This window comes from Trichoplusia ni, chromosome 20 (assembly GCF_003590095.1).
Source record: "Trichoplusia ni isolate ovarian cell line Hi5 chromosome 20, tn1, whole genome shotgun sequence".
NCBI classification, from domain to species: domain Eukaryota; kingdom Metazoa; phylum Arthropoda; class Insecta; order Lepidoptera; family Noctuidae; genus Trichoplusia; species Trichoplusia ni.
In genome coordinates, this window is record NC_039497.1 from 783,613 (window position 1) to 810,195 (window position 26,583).

Here is a 26,583-nt window from a genome sequence, read left to right on the forward strand (position 1 = left end):
GTGCATGCATGTTTCATCGCCGTGGCACGGAATTTTCAATCTTGTATATCTCGTTAGTTTTTTAAGCTATCTGCTAGATATTAAGCAAAACTGCATATCTGATCGAAAACTTGAGAAAACACTATTTTTTATTGTTCTAAAGTTGAAGAATAAAAAATCCACGGAAATGAAGATTTTTTTGGACCTGTTGAAATTCACCCAGACATTAATTTGATGGATGTCAATGTTCTTTTTTATTTTAACCTAGCCCTCACAGTGTGAGGTTTGCTGTGACAGTTATTAATATTTCATGATAAATTTCTTATAAAGTCATTTTGCACTACTATTTGCCACCCTACGTAACTCAGCCGTTAGTAAGATGATAACTGCGTCATAAATCTAAGCACAATAATCTCGAATAAAGGACGCGATGAACCGCGAAACGAAAACTGATAACTTAACGTTTTTTAGAACAACTTTAGTGGGAAGCGCGGAACCCGTGGGCAGGAGAATATGAGGGATAGGGTTTCACCAGACACGTTTTAAACGGCGTTTTTAAAACTAAGTTCTATTTGATCGTGTTTAAGATAATTTTGTTTTGTTTTGAAATTGGGAGTAATTCGCGTTTATTTAATGGAATTAAATGCAAGTTGTAATGCAATCTGAAGTTGGCTTGCTTTTTTGTGGTGTAGTAAATTTTAGAATCATTCTAAAAGTAATATCTTTCACTAGCAGTTGTGAAAACAGCATCTCGCTTCCATAACTGCCACAATATTAACTGACAAAAAATATAAACACAATTAAAATTACTCATTTATATTCTAAACTAAACGTCAGAATCGAGATTAAGTCCAACTGCTCGAATTATAAGCACCCGTGCAACCCAACGTATAATATTCCATTCTAAATGCGCGAACCGAGATTAGTTTTAGGTAATCGCGTTCATCCATATTCGTGAAATCCGCCTTATGTATTTATTTAGACAGAGTATAGGTGTCATCGTACTAAATGAGTGGGTATCTAAGGGTTATAAGGAGCCCATCAACACCCCTATTTCCTGACTATATTGGCATCGGTTTACGAAACAAAAGGGTTCTTAATAAATTTGCTCACGAATTCGTCATTCCACCTTTAAGATGTTCTAACAATAGTGTGGGTAGTTTAATAGAGGTCTGTAGTAATACAGGCGGTTTTGTTTGAAGCATTGTTATTATTTATGTGATGTAAACCAGCCCTGCTAGCAGAATGGCCCCACTACCATTTGTTACTGTGCAAGCGAGACAGCATTCTACGTCGAATAGCGCGCCCTCTCGCTTGCACTACTGCTAAATTATATTTTGATTGGTTCTGGTAAGCTTTGTGGCCCTTAGGAAAATGTCGATAGTTCAGGTAATTATTTCAATAGCCAAGTATATCGGCCAAAACTTTATATAACCGCATTTGAGAAAATTGTAGTACTTTCTACTAGTTACGAGAAAAACTAAATTACTAACTTACATTTAATATCATGTCACAATTGAAAATACTAGATCAAAAAATATGCAGCTGGCTAAACTTGATCGGCTTTATAAATTAATGACAAATCAATTAAAGGTTTTCATTGAATATTAAGTGATTATACTATTATTAGGTCTTTAACCTTTTCCGATATTTAATTAATTCTAGCATCATTATTGTAAAGGCATTTATAGATTACGCGGCAATAAAGTTAAGAGATGAGTAGGTGTCTACAAAGCCAAAACTTTTCTTTCATAAAGACTGAGCTGTCATTAGAATCATTGTAAAAATATTCTCCTATAAGATTTGAATAAATTATTACCATCTTATTCACGAAGTCTTAACTTCTGTAAAAAAGATAAAAACAATGGGTATTTACACCCACAATTATAGGGTTATTGGACTAGTAACAATCAAACAACAGTTAATTAATTCCGCATAACAATACACAAAAGAAAATCGCACGTCTATTAAAAGAAAAGGCAGATAAAGCGATCATCATGTTTAAGTTTAATTTTTTTTAAGAGTATACACGTACAACCGACTATAGGTAAAAACTATTGAGCCAAACTTGATAAAAAAAATATGAGACCAAATGACTGCTAGCTTTTAATGAAAAAACAGAACAAAATTGATACATCCAGTCCAAAGTTTCGTATTGAGGTATATCATCATAGAGATAGTCGTGTACAAACACACATAATGACAGACAAACTTAACCTTTATTTTGACTTCGGTATCGTTAAACATAAAAAAAAACCATTTAAAGAGAAATGTTTTATTTTAATAATTATTATTTACATTTTTGAACTGTTCATCTGGTCACCATCATGATATTTCGTCGGTCAATGTCTACGGCGTAGACGTATTCGTAGCGATTAGACTTTAAGTACACATACATTTCTTATTGTTTGACTTTCATGGTCATTGGACCAGTATCCATGATCATTCGAGTATGTAACAATATATTTGATGTAGTAAATTAGTCCCACATCACTCCCTCCATGAGGAAGAATAAGAAAGGAAAGGTATTGCATTCCAAGTATTCCAACTGTCTTTTATTCAAAAATCAGTGAGCCGTCAACGATTTCTCATGGCATTTTATGAAGCAATGACCCTTAGTTACTGTACTACATAAAACATATTTTTTTTTATTTTCCAATTGATTATTTTACGTCGGTTAATAAGAACATTAGTAATTAAAAATGGGGACTCTTTTTGTCACTCATTATTTTTTGCGATCAAATACGTTAGCTAGTGACGTCATCCTCCCACTACAATCAAACTATGTGCCGCACATATTTGAGTAATCTAGGTCTACACTTAATATATCTTGGTGTGCAGCTAAATAGTCACCCCCGGATCCAGAAATATTTAAAAATATATTAATTTTGGTTTTATTTTCTCAAAAATGAAAATTTTGATAAATGGGTTAAACCAAAAATCCCATACAAGCTTTGACCCTCCGTAAAATTTTGTATATAAGGAATCTGGAATACCTTTTTTGACAATTGACTGACAGAATCGATATTTAAAATATGATTAGGGTCTGCCGTAACCAGTTGTGTGCCTCTATGTAATATTTTTAATACAAAAATTCTTCGTTTGAGTATTAAAGGATGCTAAAGCTTCTTAGCTCATCGAATTTTAAATCCGCTGAGATTATCTTCATCGATAGCTGGGATTTGAAGCAAAAATTTACAAAAATATTTGGAAAGACGTCTTTTCTTTAGATATATAAACATAACACGTCACTGGGTTAACATTTTTGACATTCTCGCTGAAGATTTTGTAGAATGAGCTGGATTAAACAAAAGAGTATCGTCGTAACGCGCCACGCTAACCAACCTACTAACAGATTTCTCTTTTGTTAAAAAAAAACAACAGGACAAAAATTTATTAGTGAATTACACAAATATTCAAATCACATCATTGGTTATTGGCGAGGTGACTTAGGTATACAGTGTTCCATTCGGCTACTGTTCCTTTCGAATAATCCTTCTAATATGGTATTTGACTAAAGCTGCGGACAGATTTACAAAAAATATTCAATGAGTATTTGTCATTTAATCACATAATTAAAAAGTATGGAAGGTGATGAAATTATAGTGGTGGATATATTCTAGTGGGGGCTAGTAAAAAGCGTACTGTTACATGACGTCACACGAGATGTCATTTCTCTTTTACCCCTTTCCTTTTTTGTTTACGACATAAAAGGAAAAATATGTATCAAATGTTTTTTGGAAATATCTCTGAAGGACGACTCAATTTTCGCAATTCCTCTAATCCGGACTCCTTTAATCTTCATAACACGACGACCATATGACGTAAGACGTAGACGCGTCACGGTAGAGCTAGTACATCAAAATTAGATATATTAAAATTCATCTATTTCTTATTTTTTTAAATGGAAATTACAGTTTGTCTCATAAAAAAAAATTAAGATATACTGATTTGTAATTTCATTGATAACGAGCTTTACATGCTGTTGTTAATACTATTAAAAGCTAGTCTGTCTTAACCATAAACCTGTATTACTGTGAGTCCTCACGCTACGATATAAACAACAAAGAAGGAGTTATTTATCTAAACATTAAGTAAAACTTTATTATAAGTATCGCGTATGTAATAAAACAGAAATGTTTTACAATAAACTTCTGTCACAGCGTTGTTTTATAACAACGTTGTTATTCAGGCTATTTATAAATTACTAGGTCTTGACCACGTGTACGTCTAATTTTATCAAAATCAGACGGGCAGACGAATAAACAGCGGAACGTCAGTAATAGGGTTCCGTATTATAATTTTGGATACGATATACTAACAAATAATTAGCGAAACTGACAGACATCCTGCATCATATTTTAAAAAGATAGATAATAAAAAAAACTTAAAATCGAACACAAATAATTCAAAAATTTACTCTTTATTTGGAAATTAGATCATATTTGTGAATTATATTTCTTGGGCCACCTCAAAACATACATTCATTCATATCGGACCAGACGTTCACGAGAATTTTGTTCAGTAAAATTATGTATTGTATATTTAAAGTTAATGTTAATTAAGGTTTAGCCCGTGGTTTCGCCGGCGTGAAGGTCATTTATCGTGTCAGAAGCCTTTTTCCTTTGAGTTAGCCAACCCCAGCATTCTAAATGTGAAAATCGGATTAAAAAACTTATATTGGCAAAATTAAGAATTATATTTAAGTTAGGATTGCGACATTTAATGTCACTAATAATGACATATAATATTCATAATAATATGCGGTAGGTAACAGAAACAGTAGCACATCAACAAAGTGTTGACAAATCCAATTATGGTAAGACAGTCAAATTGTAATTTACATAGAGAATTAAATTGGTATCTGATATGTATGTTCCGTTAACCTATCCCACGCTTTGCGAGTATAAGGACAAAGTAACAATGCGTTGATAAGGTATGACGGAAAATGTACATTTTCCTAAAAATAAAGCACTGGACCTGATTCAATAACATACATATTAAACGTAATAAAAAAACCTAACAGTCAACAAAATAAATACTTAGGTAGTAAGTATAATTATCAACTATAATCTCTAAGCAAGTAAACCAAGTGCAAAAACAAAAAAAATATCCTCATAATGAAACGTTTACTCATTAGAATTTCTTTCCGTAAGATTTTCTTTCCGTTGTCGGCTATCCTTGGGTAACAATCGTATATATTCACACCGTTGCATAATATTTCCAAAGTCTGTATAAATCCACAACAGGGTTCCAAAACTCAATACTCAATTATTTATTGCATTCCATATGTTACAGAGATGGTAGAATATAAATAGCAGTTCAATATGGACCCTGTTGGGCACGCAAAAAATATAGGAGAGAGGAAGAGGACAGAATAGCAATTCAAACAAATTAATATTGCCATGAATAATAATTAATGATAATTGTATAATATTAATAATAGTTGTTACTTTTATTATGGTTTGTTTAGGCAGGGTGATTTAAATTTACGATTGTTTTATCATCCAGAAACTCCTTTACAGTATAATATGCCTTTAATACAAGGAATCTTTTTAATTTATTAATAAATATGCTTATTTTAGTTTCTTCTCTAATTTCATTTGGCAGTTTATTATAGATTTGAATGGACATAATTAGGGGGCTAGTTGAGTGCATTTTAATTCGAGTTTGAGGTTTATTTAGTTTGTTTTTGTTATGTCTAACAAACAAAATATAGTTTGCATACCTACAATATAACTGCAACACTTCATAATACACTGTAATATTGGCTCTCAGACAGAATTCCAACTGTTTCTCGACAGTTCGATTTCACAGATACTTTGACACTACTTCGAAAGTTCTAGAACATCGAAACTTATCTACTCGAACACCTAATGAATCAACTTCATGTATTTTGGGGTAAGCATCTAAATAAGGTCAAGAATTGATCTTTATTATAGAACAATTTTAATGGTTTAGTCACTCGAATTTTCCAGAAAGTTCTAGAACGCTGGACTAGTTTAAGTCTAACAAGAGTGCTTCATCATAAATCTTTAAGTTTTAGGGGTTAATTTTACATTAACTTTAGAGAAGATGATTCCGGTTGGGTCTAACACTAGTCGAGCAAACCCCATAGATACGCGAGAGCAACCTGTATTTCAGAACTATTCATCTCCATACAAAGCGGTGACAAAACCGTAATCTGTTCGTCGAATAAGTTTATATACATAACCAAAAACATTAACTCTAGACTTATCAACTTATAATAATTAAATATGTGCAATAAACATTATTTGGTTAAAAACTTCCTTACGTTACGTTAATTAGGGCTCCAGTGTTCTCAAAGAAAAGACATGTAAAAAAAGTGATATGGAGATAATGTATTTGCAGAATAAATTATTTCATTTCATTTCACGGAAAAATGAGTGTCCTTCGAGAGGGATCTACAAACTCTGTCACACACGAAATGGATCCATGAATTAAGTGGAAAGGACAAACTGAAACTATCAATTTGGTCTGAGTCACTACGGAAGTATTCCGGTAAAGCAAAACGAAACATTTGATAAAAACTATTACTTGAAATTTAAAACGAACACACCCTATCATAGCATCAATCCATTCTTCACGTGTTATCATACAATCATCATTTATTTTGAATTCTCTGGGCTTATATTGAACCTTAAAAATAGGTTTAACTTCAAAAGTTTAATTGGCTATCAACCCGCGAATACCGCAAAAAGTTAGCATTGTGATCCATGCTCAAAAACTTAACATTAACAAAAGCTGAGATTTCAATATTATTAATTTATTTGAACCTTACCTGTTACCCTATACAATGTTATTAGACATGTACAAATATAAAAAATAAATGGCACATAAGTGGTTGGTTGGACTCATGGTTACAAACTAATTGTAGAGTACACTTGAGTTGTATCGAGAAGATCTTAGTATTCATGTGCCCCTATGTTTCAAGTTGTGCCGGAATGACCGCAATTAGCTGTCCAAGTTTTTGTTTTGATTCACTTGGGGGTTGAGGATACAGGTCTGATGCTCGTGGGCCGATTTGTTGCGCTCTTGTTAAGTTTTTGCAATGACTGGATGTGGGTGTATGGCAGTTTGATAATTAATTGTTTTATGTTATGAGTTGACGTAGATGGTAAGGGATATTTTCTTTAAACAAAAGTGGTGTAGAATTGTTGAGAAAGTGTAAAGAGAGACCTTCTCTCCTATTTGTCGCACTTTATAACAGTCTTTGAAACCAAACCCTGATTGGGTTTGGTTATTGGTTATTGGCTATTTATACCCACCAAGAAATTTATTAAACAATTATATAATCATTTTAACATCTAAGCTGCTTTTATAAGGGTTAGTGTCCTATAAACGTCATAAAATAGTGACCAATAAACAAAATATTGATGAAAACAAATACAAAAGAAATAACTGTTAACCGTAAAAAATACAATAATTAATAACAAATTCCCAAGGATTTAATATGCAGACCAATGTTGCCAGCATCGATATATTGAAAACAAAAGGAGGACATAAAAATATGCGTAAAGCAATCGTGATTAAAAACCGTTACCGTTGCAAGGGGAACAGGTGTGATAAATTACTAATAATACTCATAAATTATATGAAATACCTTTTTTTATTCTCATAGTGGGCGATTTACCGTGTAAAATTGTGCGTCATTTTTTTAAACTCTAATGAATTCGATTTCATATGAAACTGTGATAATATGAAGATATTGAGGTCATATGGAGAATTTATGGTTACTTCTAGTTCCGTTGCCTATGGGTCACGTTTAATTAGATGGATTAGGAACGCCCACAGGGGGGTTTCAATATATGTATTAGGATAGTATGATAATGTTGGAGACAATAAGTTATACTAAACTAAAAGCGACAATTTTTTTTTCAAATTCAAAATATTTTTATTTCCAGTGAAAGTACCAGGAAGTACCATAGAAACGTTATTTCATTAGTAGATCATAGTTAAGCAGTTAAAAATTATGACATTTTTCGAAGGAAAACTGTCACAAATCTCGATGAAATAATTTTATTTTAAGCACGTAACGAATACCACCAAAACAATTAAACTTAATTTCTATGAATGGAGTACAACGAAAATCCTGAAAAAGATCAGAAGAGAATTGAAAATATTTATACCTCATCTGGCATCTAACTATCCCTTCAAATATTTTTAACAAAAATGAGTCCGTCTTAAAACCATCTAATTTGAAGTTCATTATACATTGACAGCAACCTGATTCGTGTACCCTTCACCTTGCTAAGTGCTCTTGCTTCGGAAGAAGAAAACAAACAAACAAAAAATAATTTAATACCTAAATATTCCCTCGAAAATGCAGGCTGTAAACTAGAAGTCATGTGAAGCAAAAGAAATTGGGCAAAATAGAATAGTAAAAAAATACTTAAATATAGTGGGACTCACACTTACATACACATCCGCAATACATGGGTTAGGTCGATAATTAGGTTATTTTATAGCATATGGGTAGCTCGGTGACCATATAAACGTGAAAGTTCAGTATTACTAATAATAATACCAGACTGTAAATGTCCCATCGGTGGGCACAGGCCTTTGCCATATAGGATATGTTTGCAATATCAGATCCCAAGTTTAGTTTTTTTGAAAACAGTAACAAAATATAGTCATTCTAAAAAAATAGAGTTTTTATTCTTTTTTTTTTTGTGGCAAACATATTTAAATTACGCCATAACAGTCAACGTAATTAATAATTTATTTTGTAATAGGATTACAATTTACAGTTTTATCTAATGTAGCCAAAAAAGTCTATTTATACTTTTAAATTATTGATAGGCTTTTATTATTAATACAAAAAAATATATTAATATTCTATGCAATTTTTATACAGGCAAAGGCCGCTAAGTATTTTTCTTATAAAACTAAAATATACTTAGTCACGTACTGAAACGTTAGAAAACCATGTGTGTGAATATAATATTGTAATATTATCAAATAATAAACATGTCTGCATACCTACTACACATGCACGTTTCTAATCTTTGCAATAAGAGAACATATTAAAAAAAAACGAAAAAAGGACACCCCCATTTAAAAAAATGCAGTATTTAAACGTATTCACTACAATTTCTAAATTAATAATCCATCTAAACTCAACAAAATCCCGAACAATTAAAAACTAATTGATTTGATTAACTAAACTAAATTTTAATTAAGTTTCATTAATAATAAAACTACAATACAATCTACGTCACTATAAGCTACGATAGGCTGAGGCTACGTGACGTAGCACGTAGCACTACGGCCTACGACGGTTGAGGGCGGTTCTGCCCTAAAGTTATAAGGCGGGCCCGCAAACAGTTCGCAGCATTCGTAACGCAACGATGAAACCGTACGCAGCCTGCACGACCGTTGTGCTTGCCTTGCTGTTGGCCGGTTAGTTCAACAAGTTACTATTACTTACAAAATTATAACATTTTATTTATCATTATTTATTTAAGTAATAATATTATTTATTTGCAATTTAAGTTTTCCGATTTTTTTTCGTTTTATAACTTTTCTTGGTATTAAACCTCCTTCCTAAGTTTTTTTTTGCTGTTGACAAATTGATTTTGTCGAAAACAGGCCGTAAATAAAATTTAGTTGTCCAAAAAGTTTTTAATTCATCTGTTCAGCAGATTAAAACTGGTTGGAAAAAAAGAAAAAATATTTAAATTAAGAATGGTGGGTGTGTTTTTCCTTAATTATGACATTTGATTTGTCAAAGTTTTGAAAGTTTGGCCGCCTGTTTTCTTTTCTTTATAATTTAATTTATAAGTGGTAAATTGTTGGAGCGGGTCGGTAAGTTATTTTATATTATTTTTTTACTTTAATTCGATTATGTAAGATTTGTATTACTCGTAACATAAATAAGTAAAATATGAATTAGTTTACAGGAAAACATTGAATTGTTTGCTAATAATTCCAAGAATTGCCGCGAATCATACGTAAATGATAACACATTTTAAATGTGTAGTATCCTTTTGTCATTAAATTTAAATAAAGTTTTAGTTAAGCGTCGACGTTGTTAAAAAAGTCAATTTCGTAATGAAACAGTTGACTTTTAATTTACGTTGTAATAAATACTTTAAATGTTCCATTTCCATATAATTTTATAATTATGTTTCTAAACAAAACTGGAACTTAGTAATTAAATAATTTCAGGAACCTTTTACCCGTACTTACTTACTTTTGTTCGTGGTTTGAGGTCAAAATTATTTAATTAATTTAGAATATTGCCATTAAAACTTTGCTACAAATAACGAACATATTATTACGTATGTTTTTCAATAATTTTAACACTTTCTTATGTTATTAAGTAGCAGTACGTCACCATTTTATTGAAATTTAATTTAAAGGTAGTATTTGGTTTTCGAGGAGCATCAGTACCTACTTAATAGATTTTTTGCGTCTAAAATATTTTCTTGTTTTCTAATAAATGGTAGATGACACTTACACTTGCTGATCCAAAATAGTAGCCATTATAACAGCGGCATCATTGACTTGCATTAATCAATTTAACTTAAAAGTTAAAAAAAAAAACCATTCGTATATCATTTTTAAATATTATTCTACACCGTACGTCGTAATTGTAAAGTTCAAAACCCCTGAAACAAGTGATAGTTAGCATGTGAGAAATAAATTATTTGCTTCACATTACCACATATTTTCAACTTGCGTGTTGACAAAAAATTGGACTACATTTTTGTATGCTATTATAAACGATTTACAGTCTAGTAATTAGATAAAATTAAAGTTGGTCGCGTATATTTTGTTTAATATTCCGTTTGGTTTAAAATCGTGAAACGTAATTCAAAATCATAACTTGTAATCCAATCCAAAAATATACTAAAATACATATTTACATTCTTAAATTACAACAGTAAAGAATCATGAATTCTATCTCACTTCTGGGTAATGCCTGTTCCTATATAAAAGAAGAAAAAATCAAGCATCCCGCTAGCTGAATCGCGATTTGGTGTTAGAATGGTGTATTTAGCGATGACCGATTATCATAACCAGAACTCATCCTCACGACGCTGTTCTGTAATTTGTAACCCCCGACGCTAAACAAGGGGTTTATAAGTTTGACGGCATCTGTGGCATCATAGCTCCGGAACGGATTGAGCAAATTTATGAGTATTTTGAATTGTATTAAAAGTTAATTTTGTTCAAATATTTCGATATAATACATAACAATCGGTTGATCCATTTAAAAGTTGTGAGAAGGGAAAGTTTTACCGTCGCGGGTTTATTATTTTTCTGTTTTTTCTTTTGACAATCGTATCTTAAAATAATTTTAACAATTCTAGTAATGAGCATGTGACTTAAATGTTTGAAAAGGCCCCGCGGCAGAAGCATTAAAATCATTTTTCAATAGATTCGTTATTTACACAAAAAAAAAACCAAATAGGTATAGGTAGAGAATCAACCTCAATTAACAATTTAAGTCAACCAGGTTTAAAAAGAGATGGCTTTAAAAACACGTATTCTGCCGTTATAAAGGGTTTCCCTCTTAGCATCCCTTGGTAAGGTAAAATGCTGACACAACTATCCCTTTTAGAAAACCCGAGTTTATTTTATAATATAGCTTGAGTAGTGAAATTTAATTATAACGATTGATAAAGTGTTTGGTGATCATAATTTATATTCAATACATAATATAAATTGAAATAAGTTAGTCTCGTTTGTGATTAATTTCATAAGGAAACCTCTTTTACGTATTTACCGTGACCGTACACTTTACAACGTTGAAATAATAACTGTGTTCCTTAAACGAGATTGTCACGAGCTAAAATTATAATTCAGAACTATAAAATGGTCGGAAAAACTTATTTTCTTTTACGAAAAGTAGTATGAAAATATATCCAGGCTTCGCTTTACTTAAAATCTAAAAATAGATCATTAAAATAAGTAGCCTGAATTTTGATTGCACTTGCCTATGGTGGCTCATGGTACATTTTCCTCTTACACATGTCGACTTCTTCATATTTAATTTATAAAAAAAAATATATTAAAGCAGTCCACAGCTCTATACCTCCATACGCTGAAGTACGCTCTCTTGACTATAACAACAAAAATGCCTCAAAAATTATCCATATCGTCGAATTATCGTTGAGTTTATTGTTACAAGGATATAAAAAACCTTGTATGCACATAAATGTCACTTACAAACATAAAAGTCCCACACAAAAGTTATTCTTAGGTATACTCTTAAGTTTATGATGCGTTTTACGAATTTCATCCATCGTAACATTTCTTTGTCCATTCATAAAGGGTGGAGACATATCGTAGGTACAGTGGTAATCCTGTGAGCTGCAATTTTATTATGAAGTGAAGCGCTTTTTCCTTCTTTGTTACACTTCGCCTACAGACGTGACAAGTATCACACACAGAAAAGTATTATCTAGGTACATAGCAGACATTGTTGGCAGGATAGTTTTTTTATTCCTATGTCACCTGCATAGGTCTCGAAACGTCGGAACATAACTCTGTGGTTGACTGGTAGAGAATGCCTCAAGCATTAAATGTGACATTCCAGAATTTTAATGTTTAAATATAAAATTAAAAAAAAATCAGTAATAATCATAATAATTATTATTCAAAATTCAAGCTAAATGAACAACAATGAAAATTGTCTAATTGGCAACAACAAAACAAATTGATTTTTTTCCCTTTCGGAACGACGATCACATATAAAAAAATACTAAATAAAGACATCAAAATACTCATAATTTTCCGCATATCAAAAAGGTGTTTAATAATCATAATATCAAGTCCATTGACGTAATAGCGTTCGTTTGTCGAAAAGGGATGTGATCCATAAAATTCATGGAACATTACCACCTTGACCACATAATGTAATTTTCATGACCATTTCACATTATAACCAATACGAGGTATTCGAATATATTTGATAGATACGAAATTAAATGACGAATGATTTACTGAAAATTATTTTAATATAATTTTATTAAGGTATCATTGACGTCGCGTCTCTGGTTGATATCCTTATACAGGGTGACGATAACAATTGTGACGATATTAGGTAGACTTAAATTAGTTACTAGTCAATCAAAGCACTATAAATAAACTAATCTATACTAATATATAAAGCTGAAGAGTTTGTTTGTTTCAACGCGCTAATCTCAGGAACTAAAGGTCCGAATTGAAAAATTATTTTTGTGTTGACTAGACCATTTATCAAAGAAGGCTAGGCTATATATATAACATCACGTGAAGCTACAATGGAAAATGTGGAAAGAACGGGGAAAATTCTAACCATTTGGACGAAGTCGCGGGCAACAGCTAGTTAATCTATAAAGGGCTTAGATAAGTCTGTTTTATTTGAAGTAGGCAGTTTAACGTAGCAACTTTAAAGTAGTTAACTTAAGTTTAAGAAAAGAATAAATACGGCGGAACGGAGTCGATAAAAAATAATGACTGGTTATACTTGCTCTCCGAACCCAACGGCAAAAGTGGAAACTTACAACTAAGGCAAAGCTGTCCATCCGTCTGTGAGTCTGTCTGTTGAAGTGAAGATGAAGGTTAAACAATTGTTAGTATGGTCATAAATTTGATAGGTGACCAATTTACTTTCGTTTTTCTTTACTTTTTTAGTTTGTTCAATCTCTAAGTTTAATTTAAGAATAAGATTTGATGAACTAATTAGGTTTGGTAATTGAAACGTTTCTACGGGCTATTTAAAGCACAGGGTTTACACACCGCCTACGAAATCAAATAACATTAAAATATATGTACTAAATTGTCACTAATTTAGGCATCAGTAACTCCACGGTAACCTGAAACTATGTTTACACAAAACTTCCATTAGCCCTTACACTAATTGAATTACATGTGTCAAATAACGTTCAATCAATTAATTACGAACCGGTACACAACACTCCAAAATAAGTGTAATAATTAGAAGTTGTAGGAAAGTTCGGGGCCACCTGTTGACTTACCTATATCCTATTTAATTCAGCGACCACTTATAATAAACTAGCAATAACCTTTAACATTATAACTTCATTAAATTGTTTGTTAGAGTTAAAAATAGGAATGAAATCCAATTATTCCACTTGCAAATCTTAAGATAAAGTCAACGATTGCAGTTTTCTAAGATATCTTTAAATGAGTTCTTATCTTTCGGCATAAGTTGCAAAGATTTAAATTGTCATTAATGATCAGTTTTACATTATATAGCCGAATTGCAAAACAGCAAATAATTTTAGGCCGTTGATACAAGTAAATATGTATCAGCCTGTCTTTGTCATATAAGGAAAAATCTAACAACAATTAGGACGACGAAAAATTTAAATGACTGCACGGCCGCACCGATAGCAGAGTGGTTGAGGAGGAAAAACACGTCTCAATAATTGATAGTTATATATAGTTATATATATAACAACTAGTTGACCCAGCAAACGTTGTTTTGCCGATTTTTTTTTCTAGTCGTATGTATTTTTAATGCTACATTATAAAAAAAATAAAAACAAACAATTTCGTCCAAAAAATAAAATATTTTTTGGACGAAGTTTTAGTGTAAGCAACCCTTATCACTTAGGGGTATGAAAAATAGATGTTAGTCGATTCTCAGACCTACTGAATACGCATATAAAGTTTGGTAAAAATCGGTTAAGTCGTTTCGGAGGAGTACGGTAACTAACATCGTGCCACGGGAATTTTATATATTAGAAGATTACCAAGCAACGACGTCGACTAATCAAAGTAAAAGTAAAGTGAAGAACATTATGTATTAATGTTTTTCAATAAAGCAAAAACATTAAACGTGCACGTGTTAGTAAAGAGAAATAGTAACTACTAAAGTTTCCGCACAATTAGTAAGAATTACTTTACAAAATAGGTCACTTCACGATTCTAAACACACTAGCACCGTACAAAGCCGTAGTTAATTAAAAAGTAAGCATAGTAAAGGGTAAAAAGGGTGGAACTTTACACTACTCACGTGGTATGCATATTTAACATAGTTTTTATTTAAAGACACTTCCTATTCCATTTTAAACCCTCGTCCAGTGCAATAGAATGTCTAATTCATTAATATGAATTACTGTTGGTTCAGAGGGTTGCATGGGTTTGAAAGTAAAAGTCTATTTAGTTAGTTAAATAATACAAATATTCAACAAGCTTGTTTTCATTTTTTTATAACCAAATAACTGTTTACGTAAAGCGAATTAACACAGGGGGCTCATGACGTCAGTAATCGAATTAAATATTATTTAGTGACGAATCGACTCCTAATTCCTTAAGTTCGATTCCTTATACCACAGTATTTTGATAACTAGGTACGTAAAAATATAATTAGTCAATCCCATTTATAAGAGCACTTTTATGAATCGAATATAAAAAATATACGTACCAAATTACATTATAAAGCAACAAATAGTGGCAGACCCTTATTTCGATGTAATTCCATGTCTTAGGAAAAAAGTGTCGGTTCTTGTTAGACCCGTGTTTCACAGAATATGTGCGTGAGATTAATAGCATTTAATGAAAAATGGCATTCCCGAAATCATACCTTACTCAAAACGGTCAAGATTGTTATATCCTGTCTTACATATTTAATAAGGATATTCTATAACATTTTCTATGCTCCATAAAAGTTCTTGTTCAATAGAGAATACAAATAAGTCTCATTATACTCCAATTGATTGATAAAATAACGATCTCTTATTAAAATCATATCACGACTTAATAATTTTAGGTATTACGTTCAACATAATACTTTATTTTAATTGGACACCAACAATTAATCCTAACAGTGTTGAATTTCCAATTTACCCCAACTCGAAATCAATATCTACAATAAGAAATATAAATAAACGGAATCAGGTTAAATTACGTGGGTACACAATATTAAAATGTTCTCGTCTCTGGATTCCCATAAAGAAGTATTAAAAGCACTTGCTCGTGCAATCCTATACGCCTGTAGACGGCCTTCTCGGATTTTTAATAAGGTCGGCTTTTAATCCAGCCAAATATCTTTACGAGAAAGAGGTGATATTGTTTTTGATAAATTTAGGATTGCTAAATACATTCACACGTTTACAGAAAATCGATTGTATTGTTATGTTATAGAGTTCTTTTTAGCACTCGATCTCATTGTCTATCTATTACCATAACGTATAATCACTTATCGGCTATGCTCAGTATTGATGGTATAAATTTCAGAAGTGTAATATTTAAACTAAAGTCTGAAACCGATTTCATCTATAGAACTCAAAAATGCTGTACTGTTTATTAAACCCGCCACTGCAATGCTTGGTTAATGAGTTAATTGACTAGAATAATAGCAAAAAATTATATTAATGACCAAAACATAAACAAAGCAATCTATGGAATAACACGAAAGGAGTTTTATCAACCGACTCATGACACCATTTTATCTTCTACAAATTGTCAATTAGTTTCTTCATCATTTACTGCTTAAGATTCGCTTAAAAGTTTGGTTTCTTACAAACTCAGCTTCTATTTAATCTGATAAACTTGTCAACAAATTCAATAGAGCTTATACAAAGTAATTCAAATAAAAAAGTATTTTAATCTTTTAGAATCAAGCCAATTTCTAGGCTTTGATGTTAACAAGCGCAATTTGCATTGAATCATATCCCGGCAAGAATTTTCAAAGAACTCTCCGAAGAATTTCTTAATGGTAATACGATGAAGTGTTTCCTTCTTCTAAAGATATATATGCATAGAATTTTCTAAGGATAGTATTCATCTATAACACTGCCGTCGCCAAACATGAGTTTCGTGAGAACAGGTAATTGGTAGACGCCGCATATCTAGCAAGGCAAACGTTTGCACACCTTGTGCTAGAAACCTTACTTGATTGATTTGAATATCGTCGTTTGATGGATTAAATCACATAAATAAAACAACTATTTTTTGTTTGATATAAGGTAAATCAAATCTTATAAGTATCTACATATGTCTCACCATATTAGTTACCGTAGTCAGTGCATGTTACAAGAGAAATTCCCTAGTATTCATTTATATGGCAAAACAACATTTGCCGGGTCAGCTAGTAACAGATAAATATATTTTCCCTACAATATTTGTACCAAAAACGAATATATTTTCAAAACCATCTATATTTCTCTGAGCAAAATTGTATTTACGTTACTACTAAGTCAGATGGATTCTGTTAATACATCTTCGGTTTATATGTATGCTACGACAAAATGTATTGAATAATCTAAAATACTATTATTGAATTCATACTTTTAAAAGATGATATTCTTATTCTCTCTGTGAATACGTGCTTGCATAGCTATGTCATATTTCGAACATTCGATCGAACATGTATTTGCGCCGCGACGTATACGAAAGCCGTATTGTTTTATAAAACCGAATATTTTGTTGACAAAAGACACAGTTTTTAAACGCTATAGTTATAGTAAATTGAAGTGTCCGCTGCACTGCACTGTGAAAGGAAACAGGTGATCTACATTAACCTAAAATGTTTCACAGTTCCTATTGTTGAGGTATTATGGCTCTTTGTAAAGGTGTCATATTTTCTTCCTTGTAGATTTAACGGTCTTGTCTGAGGTGAGGAAGGAAGTAATCCTGTTTAAAGAAACGTACAATGCCTTATTTAAAATTGTTTGTGTTTTTGCCGCGACACTTCTACATAAGTTAACGATGTTAGAATATGGCAAATATACGAAAAGTTAATGTTATCGATTAACTATAAATAAATAAATAAACTAGTTATTTTTATATCTTCACAGAAACGAAGAACAAGCAGATACAGTTCCTACCTAATAACTAATTAACTTTAGGTGCCAAATAAAATCCACTCCTGTGACCAGCAGATTATTTATAAGTATGAAAATCAGTTCTAACGCTACATAAGCGAAAATAACTTATAAATAACTTTCCTTTTTGTTTTAAAAGGAAAACTTGTAGACTCTGAGAATATCACAATTTCATTCATTAGACCTAAGTGTAATAAATTGTACTCGCAGTCTGTCACTAAATTCCTATAGTCAGGTGTTATCTTAAAACAAACTTTGTGACACACAACCAAATAATAGATATTACGTTATTAGTCGAGGGAGGAGGAATAATTTAGTTCATATCAAACCATTTCAAAATGATTCATCGATTGCTAAAATTACTCAATACTTAAACACTTAACCGTTTCTACAGAGGTAAATCTTAAGCATAGATATAAATGTGGTCCTTTAAAAGATGTGTCCTTTCTTGCATTACATATCCCTGCCATCATGGCTAACGAATCTCATTTATACACAAGATGTCTGTTTACATTATACATGGTGCATTTAATTATGTACGAATCCATTCGGCCGTTTAATGAGATGATATATTCTAATTGTTGCACGCGGTCAACTGGGAATAGCACTCGGGTCAAAGCTCAAATATGGTCCAATTAATATAATTAGTGTATTTATAAGATGATTTTCTTAGAAACATAAGTTTATAGTATACCTAGTGTGCATACTTTCAAATATAAAGGCTAGAATAGAGTTATTTACAAATTATCCCCGGATAATATTCCGTAACTTTCACACAACGCCAACTAGTCTCAAACTAAGCAGAGCTTGTATTATGAGGACCAGACAACTCATACTGATATACTGAATTTCCAAATACATACATAATTAATATTCATAAATTAAACTCAAAACCACTGGCAGTGCTCATCACACCAACATTTGTTTTGGGCGGGAATTGAACCAACAAGTTCCCGTATAGCAGTCAGGGCCACTAACCACTAGACCAACAAGCCAGACAAAATGATAAAACTCTACCTTACTGCTCGTTTTCGCATCACAAGTAGACAGATGCTGTCTGAGATATTAATGACGCATCTTTGACACATCAGTATTAATGAACTAGAAAATGCCAAAACAGGGGATTAAGGGAAAAGCTGACAAACATGTTATAATTAGGTTTATCTAAGTAATCTCTACTAGCTATTTACAGAGAACTCTCATTTTATAGTCAAACAGTCAAGTATAGAAACATTTTTTTTTCAAAAACTAATTCGGTGCATGTTTCGTGGATTTCGAACAAGAATTATTTCTTACATAGATTTTTTTTTATCGTATAAAGGATAAGTCAAGCAATCGTCCCTATTGATAGCTTGAGTCCTTCCATTATAAATCCTTGCATTAATTAAGGTAATAACGTTATTATCTAATAATAGTTTCCTGATAATATAAAATAGGGATTCCTCGTGTCGTAATGTACTACAACCTAGTCACAGAGTTTCTCAAATGCTCGTGGGGAAAGAGAATCTGTAGTAATTATGATATTAAACGTTCATGTTATTGAAACACCGACAAATTCACAAGATAAAAAATAGTACCTCGTATTGTATAACATAGTTTCCGTTTTTAGGTAAATATAGTTTTCAAGTTATATTGACATATTATTCAACTTCAATTCCTTTACTATATGTATTCAGACCTACCATTTTCACCAAATTAATTTAGGGACTTGTACACCTTTATTTGAACTCAATTGTTCGAGCAACGAATATTTTTATCCGCAATAGAATTATTCCCGTGATGAATGCATTGAATGTAACGAACAATCTAAAACAAAATGTGGGGAATAAACAAGGCCATACAAATCGCTGGTATTGTGACTGCGCCCTTTTTAAATACAATATACAATTTAGTTTTATTTTTGTTAACAAAAGCTTGCATGTAGGATACATAACAAAAGCTTTTGTGTAAGTATATATAAAAGAGGTCACTTTTACACTGAATGCAACGTACCTACGTGTGAATTCATACCTATTACGCTATACATAAGGTATACCTCCTACCTATTACGCTGTACCTTCTGAGTAGATACTGAGAAGGTATGTGCCTTGCGTAGCGTAGAACTCAGGTGTTCACATAATCTCAACACGCACAAACAGCAAGTACGATTTTGGTGTTTGTGTTATTGTGGTAGCTGATACAGTAGATTAATACATAGGCTACTTTTATTCGACTTCGTTAAACGAGGCTAATGTTATTTAAAGTAAAAGGTAGTTAAAAGCATTATCCTGCTCACGCTTTAAAGCCACAACCGAAATCTAGGCTAAGACGGGAGGACCAGATAGTCTAATTTATAACTGTTTTTAAATATTAGACTGGCCTAATACCAAATAACCAAGTATGTAACAAGTCTACCTAAGCCTGGCGACAGCATACTGGCCATGAAGTAGGACGTCAATAATATGTATAATCAGAAAAAAACTCACATAAGCTGGAACATCTTTGTATTTCTTTAACTGTAATTTAGCTAATCATGTTCTTTGAAGTTACAGTAAATAACATCAATTTGGAAAACAAGCGCTTTTCATAAGAAGTAGTTACGCTTTTATATCATATGGGCTTTTACTCACACTAGTCGATACTTAGTTAGTACATGATATATGTAAAGAGAACTTGTATATTGTAATGCTTATAATTATATAAATATTTTTTGACTGGAACAAGTAACACAATAATGATTTAGATGGTATTTTAAGAGAAGCACAGAAACTAAACTATACTAATTATACCAGTTTATGGAAGTCCCTACTGAACAGAAATGGTTCTTCCCATGTACAAAAAAAAAATACGAAGTGCAAAGCTAAAACGTGGAGTTTACTATAAACAAAAAATAACTATATTATTCTAATAACTATCGTGAGACTGATTCATTATTAAATGATGTAACGGTTTACTCACGCGTATTTATCGGGGTAGCCCGACTAGTTTCGGACCCAACCGGAGTCCTTAATCATGAGCAGACGCGGCGGGATCGCGAGTCGAACCCCGATAAATACGCGTGAGTAAACCGTTACATCATTTAATAAAAAATAACTAACTAAGTAAAAATCAAGTTAAATATTTTAAGTGACATTACTATCTGAGACTTGACCAAAAGAAAAAACACCCCACTCAAGCATTTATGAGACTTCGCTGACTTTTTAACAGCCACACAGTTCGCCCACAATTATTTTAATCGGACACTTGTAGGTCCAAGAGCACCATTACTCGAATTACATTAAAACCTTGTTTTAAGACTCCTACTAAAGTCTAAATTTTTTTTACCCGCTATTTGGCAAGATTTTCTAACAAAGTTATTAGTTTTTTGCTACATACGTAGTAACAGAAAATGAAACTGGGAATTCATGACCTTAAAACATGTACCTTTTATTTGCTCAGGGAATCACTTAGATAATTTCATTTTCTTCAATTGATACCATACGAATATAAATTACTTTTAGTACTTTACTTTATGTAATTATTTTTCCAAAATGTGTACATTGGTAGCTCAATAACAAAATACTTATCATATTAAAAACGAGCTTGTAATTACTTTTAAACATCCACATATCACTTATAACATATCCACTTTTGACAACTCGTAACTACTGTCAAACATGTGTAAATAACACCCACAATTTAAGGTCCGAAACACATTCTGTGTTTATTTATTTAAGAACTCTTTGTGAAATACATGGTTACCCATCCAAGGACCAACCGCAGTAAGAGTAGCTTAACCTGTGATCGATCAACTTGTGCAGTCGTCGTTTAGCGAGCTTACAACTAACAAAACTAACAACATTAAATATTATTGTATTACGAGTGATGGATCCCCGAACCAAACTTTATTCACAACCTAACTTTTCCTTACTTAAAACAATATAAACTTTCAATTTTATTCGTAAACATAATTTACACTTCCTTGGTGATATTTTCTATTTTAGTTTAAGGAGAACTTATAGAGGTTTAGCTTGCGAAAAGCCGCAGCAGCACGATCACTTAACTCGCTCATCTTACTTAGCAGCTTGCATTTAACGTAACTCTACTAAAATAAACTGCATAAGCCGCGACATGATAATTAAAACTTTACAAAGTTCACTCAGTCAAAAGTTTTACTTGAATTTCATATTTGTTAAACAGTTTTATAATTTTAAGTTGCTGTATATGTGGTGGAAAGCATTTTTTCTGGATGACGGAATGCGTCTTGGTTATTTATGAGTAGTGAGTACCACCTTATGATCTCCCTGACTGAAAATCAGTCATCAATCAGGACAGACCCAGACGGAGCTGACCTGGATTCGTTCTTACCGAACTGGTCAATCGCAGCTAATCAGAAAAAAAGTCAGTCAAGTAAAAATCATAAGAAAGACAAAGGCTTTTGCCTAGCAGCGGAATGTCCTACCGGTGGGCAAAGGCCTTTAAATATCTACTCATTTACTTTAGTAATACTAATCACTTTTAACCATAGAAATCTAAATAACAAGGTAATAGAAGTGCCAACGCCGCGTGACCTTGTCGCCACACTGGTGTCTTGGACGACACCAGCGCGCGAACTTACGCTCAGTCGCTCGCGGAACGTCGTCACAGCAAGAACCACCAAAAATGGTGTTTTGCGGCGTTTCTCAGGCTGGAAATTCATCTGCATCGTGTAATAACAGAAATAAATAGATAACATTTTATCGGTAAGTAAATTATTGCAGTAATATTGATGTTATTGCAAAATCAAATTTCAAAACATAACCTTCATTATAAACCATATTTATATCGCACCATCCTGCAACAATTGCATTCTTTACTAATCATTGCCTCTGCAGTAAGAGACTTACAGAAATAAAAAGAGAAATGTATAACGAAAAATAATATTTATCAATGCGATCGTATTTGTAGTGGTACGGCCGCACAAAACTGTCGGAAATAGTGATGTGGTTAAGTGCGGACAAATTATCCAAAATGAACATTGTATACGAAAAGTAACAATTTTAATAGTCTTTTGTTTTTGTGAACATATTATTGAATATATTTTTATTTCAGAATCCCGCAGGATGCAAATAAATACAAAAGACAAGTGGATGACTACCACGGGTAAACGTAATTGGTACCCTACAACTTAGGCCGAATATACACTATGAAATTAGTTGCATGCTTGATAACTTGCCACCCGCCGCCGCCCGCGCCCCTCTCCATTTTTACGGCTCGGACCGCGCTCGCAACTGAATGTTTCAAAAAGTACGCCATGCGCTATAGCATAGCATTGAATAAAAATTGCAATTTAAATTTATCCAAATCTCATAAATACCTATTTTTTTATTATGAACGTTTACTAGTCATTCGATACATGAACTGGGCTGCTTTTGTAAGACGACTAAAAAGTCACCGTATAAACCAAACCTACCTTACCTAGGTAGGTGCCAAGTATTTCCTAATAATATTTTTTTTTGTCAACCGACAATTAGCGATTTTTTTTTTTGTAAGTAGGTACATATTATAATGTAATCCATAGAAGAATACAACAAGAAACATTGTCACTCATAATTTCGTCTTTCATTATATTTCGGATCCGTAGTCAATCCCTAGTGTAGTTTACGTAATCACTACAACTAATGCAAAAAAATGCAATGACTGTGTGAGTTAGTGAATCCATACAACGACAAAGTCAACCTTATTGCATTAGACATACGGCCTAGTGTTGTTTGCTTGGTCTTCTCGATGTTAATGTTTGCGTGATTGCGTAGTTATTTGCTGTGAATGTGTTGAAGCCCCGCCCACCGGCGACATGCGTTTCGATAGATCGCCGCGGTGTATGCCATTTCTATTACCTTGTTATTTAGATTTCTATGCTTTTAACCATGCAGTGAGGGCCACTTTTTAACGAATACAACTGAATACCGTAAACAAATTTAAATCCAAGAACAACCTTTAAAGCACTTTAATATAACACTACCTTCATACATCTAAAATTACCATTATTAACAACAATTTTACACATTATTATAACATTCTACTGAGTTTAGTGCTCCAAAACTGTTTCTTCATGTTACTAACGATCATATTTATCTGACAAGCATTGTTGACACACCTTAGGGCTGGTGTCATGTTCATCCGAAGCCTCTAATGGACTTTCTCAATCTCATACCTTCACAATATATAAGATAATATTATGTTTTATATGCCATTGGAGAACTCGAGTAAATTGTAGAAGGGAAAATGTCAAGTGTTTGGAGAGATCTCATGTGGTACAATTCTAGGCAAGCACAGTATTATTAGACAGATTAAAAGTTCAACTCACAATCGCTTTTGATCGTTATCTAGCTCAATTATTTCTTTTCTCTTAAATTTGATACCTATACGTTTCTCTATACCTCGTTTTAGAATAGCTTGGATGTTAGATTTTATAGAAATATCATGATATACAGAACGCTGCCAGACAGATACAGCGGTCAATTCTTTACAGAAATAGTAGCCCTAAATATTTTTTATTGTAACACTTCGAAATAAATCCAAACAAAATTCACGCTACTTCATAACTACAATCCGCAATTTCAATTTATAAACTTGCAATATTCGAGAACAATAAGTTTTAATTACCGATCTCTGCTCCCGATAGGTTATCGAAGCTTTTAAAGTGGGTATACACAAAGACACACATATTAAGAGGACGCCCTAGGGGATCGATACACCACCTCTTTATGATAGAATCCACTTATTAACTGCGCTGGATGCTGCAAATTGATAAGAGCGGGTGCATTACATTAATTTGGATTGTTGATTGGGAATATTAATTTAGTATGTTAGTTGGTTAATGAGGTATTTTTATAGGTTTTGTAGATGAGTAATAATAAATGACTTAGCAGTGAGTAAGTGGGTCTTAACAGTCGTGTAAAAAGATTTATGCCAGATTTTTTTTTCTAAGATTAGCTATTAGGTCCACCTAACAACCAATTATTCTACGACATTCGCAAAGTCAAAAGCTAATCTAAAAGCCTTATAATTGCAAGTCTCACTCATTAACATGAAAATGAAAATTTGAAACAATAATTAACATTTTTGTGCGTGAAATTAGATAAATGAGAAAGAGACTTTATGCCACTCACGTAGAAGTGACGTTACGGTAAGGTTTTCATAAAAAATAACATCTAAAACAAAAAGACCTTACATTTTTAATACACCCACTTGTTTTGTTAAAATTAACATGTAAACGAATTTGGTTTACTTCTCGTGAAGTGTGTAATTATTATATTACTTAAATTAACTTCCCGCAAACATAAGTTTTTCTTAGTATCTGGTTGAATCAAAAGCGCACATTCAACATATGAAACAGTCGGCTGGGTTTGAAAGTTCAGAAATAATATTTCCCTTCGGTATATACTTCTGAGCGTTTAAACTCTGATCAAACTATCAGCTGATAAAAAATTCTGCTGTCTGCGGGATCTTTTACTGAATCACTTTTTCTAATAGTTCCTCAATCTGAGCAAAGGCCTGGAGTGTAATCTTTACAAGTGTAATGAACCGATTTTAAATATCAACTGTGAAATAGCTATCATTAAGTCCCATAAAAATTTCATCAGATTTGGCTCGTTACTTTTTATGTACCTAGTCGGTTTTATGTAGATATTTGTTGTTAAAACACTATTATACACCTTGTATCCATTTCATTTATAAAGGACTACAAACAGTCAAAGCTAAAGTTACCATCTCAGCAATATAATATCGAAGTATTGGTTTAACAACTAACAATAAACTAGGGTCTCGATATTAATCTGTAAGCGATCATTCCGCGTCAACCATTGCAGGTGGGAGCTAAACTTATGCTGTATTGTCACCTTCAACCCTTCCTACAACGACTAAGTTATTGCTTGTTAACTAACTACGGACAGCAGACAGAGAAAACGTATATTAATTTTACAGGAGAGACATTTCGAATCACTGAATTGCTTATTAATAGAAAAAGGTTTTAATACACAATGTCTAGCGGTAATACGCGGGTTCATCTCGCGGGTATCGTTATTCATGTATATTTCGTTAAATGAAAAGTTTTCAAATCAAATTAAACTCAAACAAAAGTGATGCGCTCATCATCAGCATCACATCTTATAGTTTGTCTGTGCAGAATGAACAGGCCTATGCAAATTAAATATCAAAAATTATTCGTATTTATGGCATGCTTTTATAAAATTAAAAAGTATACTCTGTAGCATTGACGACATACATTCAAGATCGTAAAACTTCATCAAATAACGACTTGTCGATAAAATTCGTCGTTGATGCAACATTTCTTAAAATACACTCGCTTATATGTATTAGAGCCTTTCAATCGCTTGTTTTCCACTCCAATTTAACACACGGTTAACTAAACATTAGGTGGTCCGCTTTAAGTAATTACATTTCATTACACGCCTTACAAGGCCACTCATCACCATATCTTTTGTTCTAAGAATCACCAATGGTTTCTTAAAAGTTCGCTGTGGTGTTTATGACGTCATGATTTTTAGAAAACCTGTAAAATGGGGGTAGGGTTTGCCGCGACGTGTCTTTGCCTCTAATAAGTTTAAGTACCTTTTAATATGTACATAAAATATAATGGCTTTGGGTGCAGCGCAGGGTTAAAGTAAATTCTGAAAAATGTACGAACCTTCTCGCATGTACTTTAAAGCACACATGGGTAGTTAAATTCGTCGAAAACATAATCTAACTAAATGTACTTCATAATTTTAAAACAAATGACAAATATGTATCTCATCTCCCATTGACCAGAATAATCTACCTTTAAACTAATGCATGA

The 26,583-nt window shown here is 32.3% G+C and overlaps 1 protein-coding gene across 1 annotated transcript in view; it reads left to right on the top strand.

Annotated features, from left to right (window-relative positions):
* Nucleotides 1-9,350: 9,350 nt before the first annotated feature.
* Nucleotides 9,351-26,583, top strand: part of LOC113503784 — a 29,955-nt gene continuing 12,722 nt past the window's right edge. Inside the window, exon 1 of the mRNA XM_026885876.1 lies at nt 9,351-9,402. Within this exon, the coding sequence (XP_026741677.1) occupies nt 9,351-9,402 (52 nt within the window). The remainder of the gene's footprint in view (nt 9,403-26,583) is intronic.